Source organism: Typopeltis vanoorti, chromosome 3, assembly GCF_054136105.1.
Source record: "Typopeltis vanoorti isolate ZY-2024b chromosome 3, IOZ_Tvanoo_1.0, whole genome shotgun sequence".
NCBI classification, from domain to species: Eukaryota; Metazoa; Arthropoda; class Arachnida; order Uropygi; family Thelyphonidae; genus Typopeltis; species Typopeltis vanoorti.
Genome location: NC_143551.1, coordinates 158123262 through 158136814, shown reverse-complemented (window position 1 = coordinate 158136814; position 13553 = coordinate 158123262). Strand labels below are relative to the sequence as shown.

The 13553-nt window shown below is 32.5% G+C and overlaps 1 protein-coding gene across 1 annotated transcript in view; it reads left to right on the top strand.

Moving 5' to 3' along the window:
* The window catches only part of LOC150108701 (uncharacterized), a 153737-nt gene extending 146825 nt beyond the window's left edge, over positions 1-6912 (top strand). Inside the window, exons 4-5 of the mRNA XM_090416168.1 lie at positions 4052-4196; positions 6121-6912. Coding sequence (XP_090272294.1) covers positions 4052-4196; positions 6121-6469 — 494 coding nt within the window. The 3' untranslated portion in view covers positions 6470-6912. The remainder of the gene's footprint in view (positions 1-4051; positions 4197-6120) is intronic.
* Positions 6913-13553: the final 6641 nt, after the last annotated feature.

Genomic DNA, 13553 nt, shown 5'->3' with positions numbered 1-13553 from the left:
CTGAATGATCTGGAAGTAGATCAAGAAACTTGACCTTCCTCCTGATTAAGAAAGATCGGGAGGGGCTAAATAATAATAATAACGATTTATTATTATTATTTTTATTGATCTCAAAATATTTACATATATGCAACAATCATCTTAAGTGACATTCCAACATGTTATTTTACAAAGTACTGCAACTAAGTGCTGCAGATTATGGTTCATTTTCAACATTAGATTTCTATAAAAAATCCAATAATTTTTATTATTAAACTTATGGTTATATATTATGCGTTTACAAAACATATTGTTCTAGTTTTTAACAATGAAATTCATTGTATATAATAATAATATCTCGTTTTCTTTCAGTATAAATTTTTTCACATAGAACTCCTAAATATGAAAGAAACAAAGTTTACAAATTTGCGTCCATTAGGACAAAGCCTCTATTCATCTTTCATTTACAATCGCTTACCTCTTAACTAAATTGCTGAAATGTTAAGGATATCCATGAAATATCTTCGAAAGATTTATCTGCGTCTCGTGATAATGTAGATAATATACAGCAGACGATCACTGGAAAGATGCATCATAAGATGAGTGTGTAGGAGGGGGGGAGCTTTATTCTAGATACGAAGATCTTACGATGAATTTTCTGCAACGAGAATGATGTTTTAGGCTATCATCGGGATGTAGGATCATCAAAGAGAACATTTCTGCTCATAGCACTGCGTTTTATTACTACTTAATCAACTTCTGTATTTGGAATACGCACTTACTAGCAAATGCGATAAAATCATTCAAAGATTAGATTTAAGTCTATTAGGTCGAATTCTTTCAGTAATAATGATACTGTCGATATAACAATACTATCAATAATGAAATATTTTGTTTATTAGCTAGAAAAATCATTCAAATAAACATGTCTAGAAAAATTCCATTTATGTATAATCGGCATGTCACTTTCCTCTAAGACGGACGATAAAGTTTGGAAAAACAGTTCTAATAACTTGAGCTAAAGATCGCTCTCTGCTATTCGCCTGAACTGACCAATTTAGGAAAAACTAAATTTATGCGATTTATGAAATGGACATTTGAGATAAATGCTTCTTTCCGCAAATGGCTGTAACATGCAGTATATATTTATATATATATATAGATATAGATAGATAGATAGATAGATATATTATATAGATTATAGATTTTATTATTATATTATTATATTATTAATATATTATTATATTATTATATAGATTTTATTATTAGATATTATATATAGATTATATAGATTATAGATTATATATATATATATATATATATATATATATATATATCCAGTCCTTGAAAACTTTAGAATAAATTACTAGTTTGCTCAAAATTTGACAATGGTCGGTTTCTTACTCTGCGCTAAACTATTATTTGATTCTGTCTTACGGGGAAGGGAATTTAAAATGAAAAACTTCAAGAATGCTTTATAGAAATCAATTTTGTAATATGTTATATTAAGAATCGTGATAACTATACCCCTAAAAATTACAATTCTTAAAATGCAACCTAAAATAGTGTCATGCAGTTACAACTTAAAATTGCAAATCTTAAAATGCAATCTTTTAAAACGTGATATAAAAAATGCAACTTAAAATTGCAACTCTTCCAATCAATGCCAATGTAAATTATAATTTCAACAAATGATTATTTGTTAGCATGATTTGGAACTGATTAATTATTGACTGTCATTTGGTTCTACGTATGCTGAAAAACTGCTTTAAAAGGAATTTCAACAATTCGAATATATGACTGATAGTGTACTTGCATTGGAAAGGCTGTATTTGTTTTATAATTTTGACATTATTTTAAATTCTGCTTATTTATTTTGTGAGTATAACAACATTTACAGAATGATGTTGCTAATTTATATTAGACACATCATCATCATCATCATAATCAGTGGCTCTAACAGGCACTTACGAGTATGTGCCGATGACCTTCCAAGTATCCTTGGATTTCGTAACGATAATAATCAATGTCTTCTAGTGTCCGGTTCGCTTGGTTGGGAGATGAAAATCCCGAGTTTCCAGGAGGAAAACCCTGCCACCTCCGTATGAGACCGGCTAACTCACTTTCACTTGAAGAGCTCTGATGAAGCTTCTTCGAGTCCTAGACGGAATTCAAACCCGGTTCTTTCCAACGAAAGGGCTTCGTCTATACCTACTGAGCTACAAAAGCTCTTTATGCCATACGGGCAATAAAAATGATTTCATACTCTATGAAATGTTTGCTAGTTCTGTGTGCATATATTAGTAATTAAGCAATGAACCGAAGATATGAAAGAAAATATTTTCCTACGACTCAAAACCGATAGGCTTTATGATTGCGAGGCTTTTATGCTACGATACTCTGTGCAAGAACAATGATGAATATCTCAGGAATGCTTACGTAGACAAATATTCCAATCCTGTTCTGCTAATTATTCTGGTGGTTAAAGGAGACAACTGTCTTTGTACTATGTTACATAATAAAACCATGACTTGCTCTGTTTCATTATTTGAAGACAAGTTTATCATTATTCCATGAAGCTTACAATATTTCAACTATTTATGCACTTTTTAATTCATATGACCGTAGTGTTAAATGAGATGAAGGGATTTTTCTGTGTGTATCCCTAGACACGTAATACAATAAATAATTCAAAATGATTAATGTATTCGTGCCTTTGATACATGTTATGCTACACGCGTGCTAGACATAGCAATTATCCAGGTGACCAAAAAAAAAAAAAGAAAGAAAATAATACTTTCGTAAAATTAATAGTTGGGCGGAAATTACGTGAGCACCATTGTAATGGCTCTTATAAGTCGATGCCCTTCGAAAATACAAACGAAGAGTCAGATAATACTAGAGAGTATAAAGTACAGTTCGCTAAAATGATGACGATTTATGGGGGGATGGAATTTTTAATCCCATACAGTTATTCGAGCATGTTTATTTTTTTATGAGAGCCAATTGGGCACAAACACTCAAGCAACCAGCAAAATATTTATGAATGGCATTTGGAGAAAATATATTGAGATATCGAGGAAATATATTAAATAAAATATATAAACATGGTTTTAAATGGTTACAAATTTGTTCAAATGAGAAGTCACTTGAGGATACTCTCCGTGTGAGATCACGGACCGTTATAGATGATGAATTGAAGGACTGAGTCGGATTCAAGTCAGACATGTCACTACCGCGGAAGATTCAATGCAAGTGATGAAACCATTGTTCGAATTTGCATCAACTGGAAAAAGTTTGCGAGTTGAACAAACATGTTCCATGTAAACTCATAGCAGACAAAGACTTCAATTTGCTTATCGCTGTTTTCTTATAAAAATAATTAGCTGTTTTTGGAGTCAACTATTAATGCTGCAAAAATTGACAACTATAAAGCAACATGAAACGATCACATTATTGATTATCACTTACTGAACCTGAGCTACACATATCGAAGCCCACAATTTACCAAGAAGATTTTTCTGAGCATCTGGTGGAACGTAGCTGGTATCATCCATTAGAGCTCTTACTACCTTGACCAAACAATTGCAGAAAACGCCTACTTAGCCGGCATCGCTACTGCGGGTTCATGATGCACTTCTTCAAAAACAGCCTACTGGGGTTAATCACAAAGGTATTGTGTTTCCTTCAGTACAATGTTAGGAAATGCTATCCCACCCTTCATTTATCTCCAGACAACCAGCTGATTATCGTATTTTCATTGCCGGACAGGCATATCGAATCCTATTGGGAAAAGGTGCTTATTTTACTCAATCAATTGCTTTTGAACAATGATGCCATTCGTCATTATTCAAAAAAAAAAAAGATTATATTAATATATAATTTATTTATGAGTACTATGCAATTGCAATTGTAATTTTTATTAATACAGGATTTTCCTACAAAAAAGAGAATTAGTGCACTGTCATCAACGTATACTTTTATTAAGTTACTGATGACAGACGTTCATTCCAAGAAAATTTTAACCTTTCCGTCACACTCCATAAACAATCTTAAATTATGTGTTTTTCAGTGTCGCTTGATCCCAGACCAATAGTGATTCCTATTCTCTCGTGTGTCTTCAGCTTCCCAGTAGTAGCATTTGCTGTAATTTGTGCTCTTAGGTATCGAGCGCAAAGACTCAGAAGGAGGGATCATTTACGGAGAGTACAGTCCGGGTAAGTGTCATTTCACATTTAAATTCAAAAGCAATAGACTGTGTTACGTCAGTTCATGCATGATTACATTATTTCCCAAAATAGATCAGTAACTGATTATTTCATGACGTAAGTGACATTAAAAATATACATATTCAAAACATTTAGTAGTGTTTCTTTAAAAAAATAAATTAATATTAAGGTCTCATTTTAATGTGGTTACGAGACCACAGTATAGTGCTAATAAAATTTACTGGTACCTCTTTTGATGGAAAGACCTGGATTCCATTCTTGTAGCATAAAAACATAGCCATTTTACAAATATAATAATTATCTAATCTTGTTTCATGACGCAGTTGAGTTCTCAACCCTCCTTGGAGGAGGAGGAAGAGATTAAAATAAAACGGACCGGATATTTAGTATGTATACATCTACATACATAACTGTAGACTTCTTAATATATGGATACAGCAATAATAGAGCAATACTGCGCCCGGAGAGCCTCCATAGCTCAGTTAGTTTTGACAGAGTCTTTTGTTTGGAAAGACCTAGATTCGAATCCAGTTCGTGAAGAGCCTTCATCATGGCTTTTCAAAAGAGAGCCAGCCGGTCATATACTGAGGTGGGGGTTTCTCCAGGAAATTCGGGTTTTCGTCTCTCTCAAAACAGGCAAACGGCTCCCGTGAATACATATCTATAGATATAGAATAATGAACAAATAAGGCCACGGAAAACCATCTTTTATTCCATAATAATTGTCTAGTAACGTAACGTTGCTATCCCCACCAACCATTAGGTTTAGGAGACACACACACACACACACACACACACACACACACACACACACACACACACACACACACACACACACACACTGCGCCCTGGAAAAGAATGATTCTTTTAAGGTCCCAATACTGTTGTTCATCAGGACTATTGACCGGCACGCTTTGATAAAGCGACTCTAATATATTACTTGTAGATCATTAGATATAGATGAAGAGTGTCTCCTCCATCAGAACAGAAATGAACACTGAAAAGTGGCTGTGCCATAAGTGTTACTAGAACAATAAACATTTGTAATGGAGGTAAAATAAATTAGCTGTTCTTTAATACGACGCTATTTGTTTTAACATTGATAAAAACTGCCACGTATTATCCTTAAGTGGAAACTTCTAAAGGGAAATTTCATTACTAATTACACTCAAGCTGGCATATTTCTCTACAGTAATGCTACGAGATGAGAAAAATCACAGTAACAAAGAAGAAGAAGAAGAATGTAATTGCAGCTTCCACTCTTTAATCTGAAGTAACATCGTACAGTACAACATTAATCTTGTCCCAAGCAGCAAGTGGCTTGTTACTTTTTTCTACAACACAACGCACTTCATGTAAATTATTGCAATCAGGTCCCATGTCAGTTAAGGTGATTATAATTACAGGCAGGGGAGGTAAACATAATTACTCTTTGACAGCGTTAATTTGTCTCGGCGGTTACCATTAATACGATATTCCATAATTTACATAAAATCACGATTAAAATTAGAGAAAGTTTGGTTCATTAAGCCACATTACAACTTCCAAGGGTAATTATGATTTAAATTAAAGATCTTCTAATGTTGATGGACTCCAAATTGAGTTTAGTGTTTTCTTCTGAGTTATAATTCTTACGTAGAACAAGTCTATATTTCGTTAATGATGTCAGGACAGCAGTAAAGTCACGTAAGTCCCAAGAGTGAAATTTGAATAAGCAGCTACAAGAATTTACGGAAGATTTTCACGTAGTTTATGAACAGTACCAAATGTCTATTTTAACTTAGAATATTAAGTTTAATTTTACCTTTAAAATTGAAGGTAAAATTAAATAACTTTGTTTATTTATACTAAAGTTTAAAGTATGTAATTCCGTAACTAACTTTCAGTTATTCATTTATTATTTCTCCGTTAGATGTCGCTCTGTGACTCTAGAAATTCCAGCAAGAGAAAAATCATCTTTCTATTCCAAAGATTCGTCTTCTGATCCCAGCATGAAAGGGATGATGAACGACCGCCTGGACATTCTTCCAGATTCCGACAGTCCGTCATCGTCCAGTAGACGCGCTTCGAGAAATAACAATCACGTGAAGTTCATGACCACCACCGCTGTGCTTCACGCGCGAGAGATCACAAACCTGAATGGGCGTTTCGGCGGAACGGTCAAAACAGAGATCTGTTACTGGGATGAGATGTCTCACGTGGAAAGTGCAGAGACGCTGGAGAAGGAACTGAGGGAGAATTTAGAGAGTTTGACCAGGTAGCACCTGCCGAATATATTTATACACGACATGAGCTTATGACAAACACAAATCCCTTAACGCCTGCTACTTATTCCAATGAATGAGGATCGATATACAAACGAGGGAAGCCCAGTTCCCCATTCAAGCAGAGCGATGACGATAATGCGACAAGTGTCCTCCACCACTCTGGATCTGTCCAAGTGCCTGACGATATTTTCCCAAGAATCCATTTCTGTTTCTGTCTCCTCCTAACGGTGTTGGCGAAGAACTAAAATACAACAAACAACCAGCTTAGTCTTACATTAAGGCTAATAAAATAACGACGATGCTATTTTTGCTGCTGTTGATATATGTACACCCAAAGATGGCGTGTTCTGATGACATCACACGTGACGTAACCTGTTTCTTTCAGAGACCAATTAGCAAACCACGATTAGTCTTAAATAAACACGATTTTAACCAGTTGTCCGTTATGTTTATTAATGAGTGTGATGATGTATTACTTGGAAGTGGGTGAGCTGTTATTTCTTACAGATTTCAACACCTTTAAACACTATTATTTTCCAATTAATTTATAAGTATTCATCAGTTTGAGTTACATGAATTCAAAGTATTAGACTTTTTTTTTTACTTAGCAGAGTCTTTTAAATCAATAGAAAAACTAATCAGGAACTTAATTTGATGTTTGAAAAATTAAATAAATAAATGAAATAAATAAAATGAATTTTTTGTTTCCTTTTTAAAATTTATCTCTACCGACCAGCGTCTGAGTGGAAAAATAAATTCCTTTTTTTTATAAAAGCTTTTACATTTCATTAAAAAAAGTTTAATTCGCTTTTTAAGAATGAGATTTTGAAAACATATAAAACATATAATGACGAAGAGTTTTTTTTTTTTTTTTTTTTTTCCATCCTACCATTTTTTATTCACTGAATACATCGGCAAAGAAATAAATTACTCCATACATCTACAGAAAACGATTCTCGTGATAAAACCTTAAAATCGCATAAAACATAAAAGGTTTCCCATACTCAAATGGAATGCGAAGGCCATATACAATGTGATGGTGGCTCCGTTACACCAACTGTATGAAAAAAAATTCTATTTATATACGAGATATAGAGTAATGTCCTATCTTTCAAAACCTTCAAAATTGAAAATTCTCATATTCCAGATTTCATTTATGAGAAGATGTAATCAAATTTAGAACTAACGATCATGTCTGCCTTCATTTATTTTATAAAATCCATAAATTTTACCGTCTTCACTTAAATGCACACCAGCAGATGGGGGAAAAACTAATAAAAACAAACATTTCAGGTTGTAAATAACGCAGAAAATAGCATACGAAAACTGGAAATATAAATCAAGTAATAATATTTGTTTCTTGTTTTCATAGTCGCGTTTCTAATATTAAAGAAGAATATTGTCGTAAAATGAAATATGTAGTAGATACGTGTGCATTATTACATTGTGTAGCATAGCACTGGAAGCGTGCAAAAAGTCATTCCAAAAAAAAAAGCAATAAAAATAGTCCCTCAAATCAAATAACGGTTTCTTATGTTTTGAAGATGGATCTCATTTGATTGCAGTATTTCATAATCTCGCACCCATAAGATGTTCAGATTTTACAAGTCCATTTCAATAACGTTTCAATAACTTTAGCGCTGATCACCAAAAATATTCTTAAATTACAACGCTAATAAGGCTTGACGCATGAAAAGTAAAATTCTCAATCATAAATATTTCAGCATTTTCTTGTTCCCGTGGCAACAGTGATGATATTACATCAGTGTTCCACGTGAATAGTTTTGCGTTACGATTAAAATTAATCTCTAGTGTAAACAAAATAACCACAGAAAGAGAATTCTTATTTAGGTCTCTCATTATTTTAAACTAAATATTTTTCTTCTTCATTAATAATATTTAAGAAACTTATGTATGAAACTAATTGTTAGTCATATATATATATAAAGGAAGATTCTTCGCAATATTCATATGTAAAGTAAAACGCCATTTAATTAAAATCAAGTAATTACTACAAGGAGATGGTCGTTTCAAAATGTGATTTTGAAGGGATTCATTTAAATGGCTACGCATCTCACATCATCTCATTAGAAGATACACGATACAGATGCTCTTTTGTGATTAGAATACAAGCCTATCCTTTAACTTGCACTCTAATAAGTGCATATCGCAGTTGAGTAAAATCTTCTAAAAAAACTCGTTAGAACAAAAACAAACACGAAAAATGAAAGTATGAAACAAACTCTTATATCTACAATTTCTTATGTGCCGCTCCTAAGATGGTTGGCATGCATGCCATGAAATTTAATATCGTGTGTTATGATAGCAATTTATTCTTCAGAAGAGCTGCTATCACAACATACCAGATATAATGAAAGCAGTTCAATCTAGGGGGGGAAAATGGAGCCGCTTATTAGGATGATAAATTTTAATATATTTGAATAGTAAGTTTATGTGTGTTATTCGGCGTAGATTAAGAAATATAAATAAAAGTCCATACAATTCTTGGTCATTAAATTATAGAAATTAAAATTTCTTATTAATTACAAGTTACTTGTAAAGCCGAAAAATGTATTGGGATTTAACTGAAATGAGATCGCATAGCCTTTTGATTGCGATCAGCTGGCATTACAGTGTAGGATTTTGAAAGCAGATGAATGCGTCGTCAACTGTCTGAAGAAATGACTAGCATTTTTTAACCAACCGTCAAAAAAAGTTTAAAAAAGTTTTTTAAAAAAAGTTAGTTAATTCGGTATAGATCGTTTAAAATCTCTATATCAATAATTACACCACTATAGTAACATGGAAATCTTGGGAATGAAACATGTCATTCACATTAAAATGGTGGATTTTTATTTTATTTTTTAACCGTATATCTTAAAATGACTCATCAAATGTTTATAACGTTTCTAATTCCACATTATCCTTAATTTCCAAAAGGAGATTAAGTCTCCAAGCAAAGTGGCTATTAAACTCTCGGAAAACTTCTAGCGAACAATGGAAAGTATAAGGCTGTAGTCATATGGATTAGTGCAGTTTAATTAAGGATCTTTTAACAGCGATGATCTTTAGTCTAATTCACTAACGCACAGTCGTTCACTTAATGTGCTACTTACGTTGAACATTAAGTGAACGAGTGTGCAGAAGCATACCTTACCCCAACGAAGTTTTATTATCTTTAGTACAATTAACACAATAAGTTCACTTGCTATTAATGCTGGAAAGAGTTAAACAAAAGGGTAAAAATAGTTTCTTAACTGGTTAAAAGCCGCTACATTCCAGTGGCGGCCGGTGAAAATTTTAAGTTGGGGTGCTGCATATAAAAAAAAAAAAAAAAAAAACTTTTTTTTAAAATCAGTAACAAATTCATTAATAAATAAATGCACATATTAAAAATTGCTTTATTAAAAATATTTCATCCTACCACGAACAAACACCAATAATAAAAATTTCGTATCAATAGCAATGACAAGTGCAAACGAATATCGGCATTAGATTGCAGTGCATTTGTTTCGTGTAACGATAATTGAAAAAATATAATTTTTTCATATTTTCAACAGTGACACTCGTGATAATTCAGCCTTGTATCTATAATAAATAAAAATTATATGTCATTTTAACAAAATAAAATAAGATTTACCAAAAATAGTTCACCACGCACACGCACCAATAATAAACGTTTCATACGCCTCCGTAGCGCAATTGGAAGAACGACGGTACATTGCGCCCTTCGATTGGAATAGGCCTAAGTTCGATTCTCGTCGCGACGGGAGGAATCTTTATCTAGACGATTTCAATCGAAGGTGAGTTAGCCGATCTCATACGGAGGTAGCAGGGTTTTCTCTCCCGGAAACTCGGGGTTTTCATCCCGCATACAGACAAATCGGCCCTTCAGAACACACGCAATTTACAGACAAAAAATACTAGTTGTGGTGGTGGAGGTGGGCAGTAGATGGCGTTGATTCGTAGTAGAGGTTCGGTGTAGTGGTTGAGGCAGTTGTAGGTGTCTTCCCGCTATGAGTCTTCGGACTCCTTGGAGGTGTCAGGAATAATAATAATAATAATAATATCTCACAGAAATATGGCTCGTAAGCATACTAAAAATGTTTTCTCCATGGTACTGTATTCACCTGACGAAGTCAGCATTTCCGATGAAACTAGTAGTGAAACCTTATTAACGCAATTTTAAAGAAATTCTGGCACACATGATCTATTGCAATGTTCTAGTTTTGTTGCGAGTGTTTGGACACTTTTTCCCACATAGGGTGCTCAACGTAATAAAAGTTTGATAAATTTGGAATCCACATGGAGATCAGGGTCAAACATTCCTTTTCTGTTCTTTATCATGATGGGACTGAATGGTGCAACACATACTCGTAATTACGCCTAATATACTACCAAGACATGGACAGTAGATTGGAGGACATTGAATACCTGTGCCTAAAATAGGCTTGCCAGACGTTCCGTATATATGGGACTGTCCCGTATTTTACGTCGAATTTTGCTGTCTCGTATTGTACTTGTAGGGACAGCCTAATTTCCTGTATTTAATGAAAAGATACAATTATAAATATTATGTTAAGCAATTATAATTTTCAATATTCTTTTCGGATAATCCAACTTAAATTGGTTTGTAAGCCATAAAAACTGACAATTCGGGGAAATTAATTGCGTTTATAATGACGACAGTCCCTTTCATTGGTCGCTTTTTATTTAGTATAAGCAAATTATTTATAATTCTGTACGGATATGTTGCATTTGCTTATTTTCAAACAGTTCTTATTTCCTAATTTCCTGTATTTAATGAAAAGATACAATTATAAATATTATGTTAAGCAATTATAATTTTCAATATTCTTTTCGGATAATCCAACTTAAATTGGTTTGTAAGCCATAAAAACTGACAATTCGGGGAAATTAATTGCGTTTATAATGACGACAGTCCCTTTCATTGGTCGCTTTTTATTTAGTATAAGCAAATTATTTATAATTCTGTACGGATATGTTGCATTTGCTTATTTTCAAACAGTTCTTATTTGGACATTGTGCGGTGCAGTATCGGTACAGTACGTGGATGTTATTTCAATAATTATTAAAAACTAATATCTCACCTTTTTCTAATGTGCGATATTTGGTTAATACATAAAATATGTAATTAAAGGTAAATTAATTTTCTTTATTAATTGTACAAGGTAAATTAAATTTTGCTTCTTTCTTTAAGACCTTAACAATGCCAAAATGAAAGAGCGTTTTTAACGATGATTATTCGAAAGAATGGAATTTTATTGCAAAAGGAAAACATAACGATGAAGTTGAATGCTAAATCTGTAGACGAACGTTTAGTATTGTACATGGGGGACGATCGGATTAACACTCAGAAACACAAATTGAGCATTTCAAGTTCCAGTTCCAAAAGTATTGATACTTCGTTTGTAAAACCAAATACCAAATTTATTTTTTATTTTGTAAATTTGTTCCGTATTTGGTTTACCAAAATCTGGCAACCCTAGCCTAAAATGAAACCGGACTACATTTACACCGAAATACGCAATATTGGATAAAGAGAGAAACCGAAACATTTCAAATAAATAAATTGATAAAATATTATTTTAAATACTGAGGTAATTTGATAGAAACTAATAAAAGAGTCAAAAAGTAAACGTAACTAGTTCAGTTATGGAAACTTCAATAGGAAGTGAATAAATCTTTAGTTTAGTATTGATTATTAATGAATACTTACAGGCAAGGCAATTATAGAAATACTCACACTATCAATTAATAAGAAAAAATGACACTTTTTCTAACAATAATTATCATCAAAATCATGAATCAGACATTTGTTTTTTATTATTGCACTGTCACCAATCTCTAGGTGAAATATCTAGTGATATTTCATCTAGAATGGAAATATAATGAATGAAATGGAATCTAGAATCATTACATCTAGAATGTAATGGAAAATAGATTTTGAATACTCTACAGCTGTGATTATTTGAGATGGAGAAGAATATCCGTGATATAAATAACGGACACGATTTGTGAAAACCGAAATGTATCAGAGTGAATTTCTTCACAAAAAATCCTTCATAACTGTTAGAAAATACCGAACGTATATTTCACATTTCAGTTGAAATGAAACTGACGTATCTAATTAAAAGGAAGACTTCTTTTTGATTTTATTATTATAAATAAACGAAACTCACTAATAAATGAAAAAAGGAGGCACACGTTTCAAGAATGGACTGTTTTGAGATTGACAGATTTGTCGATCTCATTTCTTGGGACAGCACTGATGTTCGGTCTCAAGAATGTCTGGGAAATTTTAAAGATTGAAAACAAAGTGCATGTTGGAAAATCTTTTCTTAAACCAGAAATAATATAAAATGCTGATAAGATGAAAGAAAATGAACGAAGCAAAAATTAAATCAATATAATCTTTCTGTGAATTGGTGAAGAATTTTGAAAAATGGAATCATTTATAATTATTATTGAAATATTCTGCAAATTTGATCTGATGAGCAGTTTTTTTAATGTTTGATGAGTTTTTATACCTCAAGTAATGATGTGTACTCGTCTTGATTACTCTCCTCTTGAATGTTTTCTACCACCACTCTGTCACTTCCTAATTCATTTAACAATCTTTAAATTAATTCTTCCAAACATCTTCGATCTTCCTTTTCCCACATCCTCCAGAACGTTTTGATATCAAATCTTAACCGAAGTTTTCCCGTGACTTTCGTTTAGCGACTTTTACACACTGTTTTGTATTCTATCATAACGGCACGTGCTGACATACTTGCGAGGAATTTTTAAGTTCACTAAATTAATGGAATCATTTTCTTAATACATAATGTTTCAAACTTTGCTAAAATTAAAGCAAATTAAAAAAATAATTTATCACTGCATTCCTGTCGGTAATTTCTCCATAGTTTGAATATCAACCACACATATTTCACTGAATTAAATACTTGAACAAATTCGGGTTTAAAATAAAAAGAACTTTGTATAATGTCGTTAACTTTACTAGTTGTTGGAAAATATGGATTTTAATTATTAGTTATGAATTTTTATGCGAAAT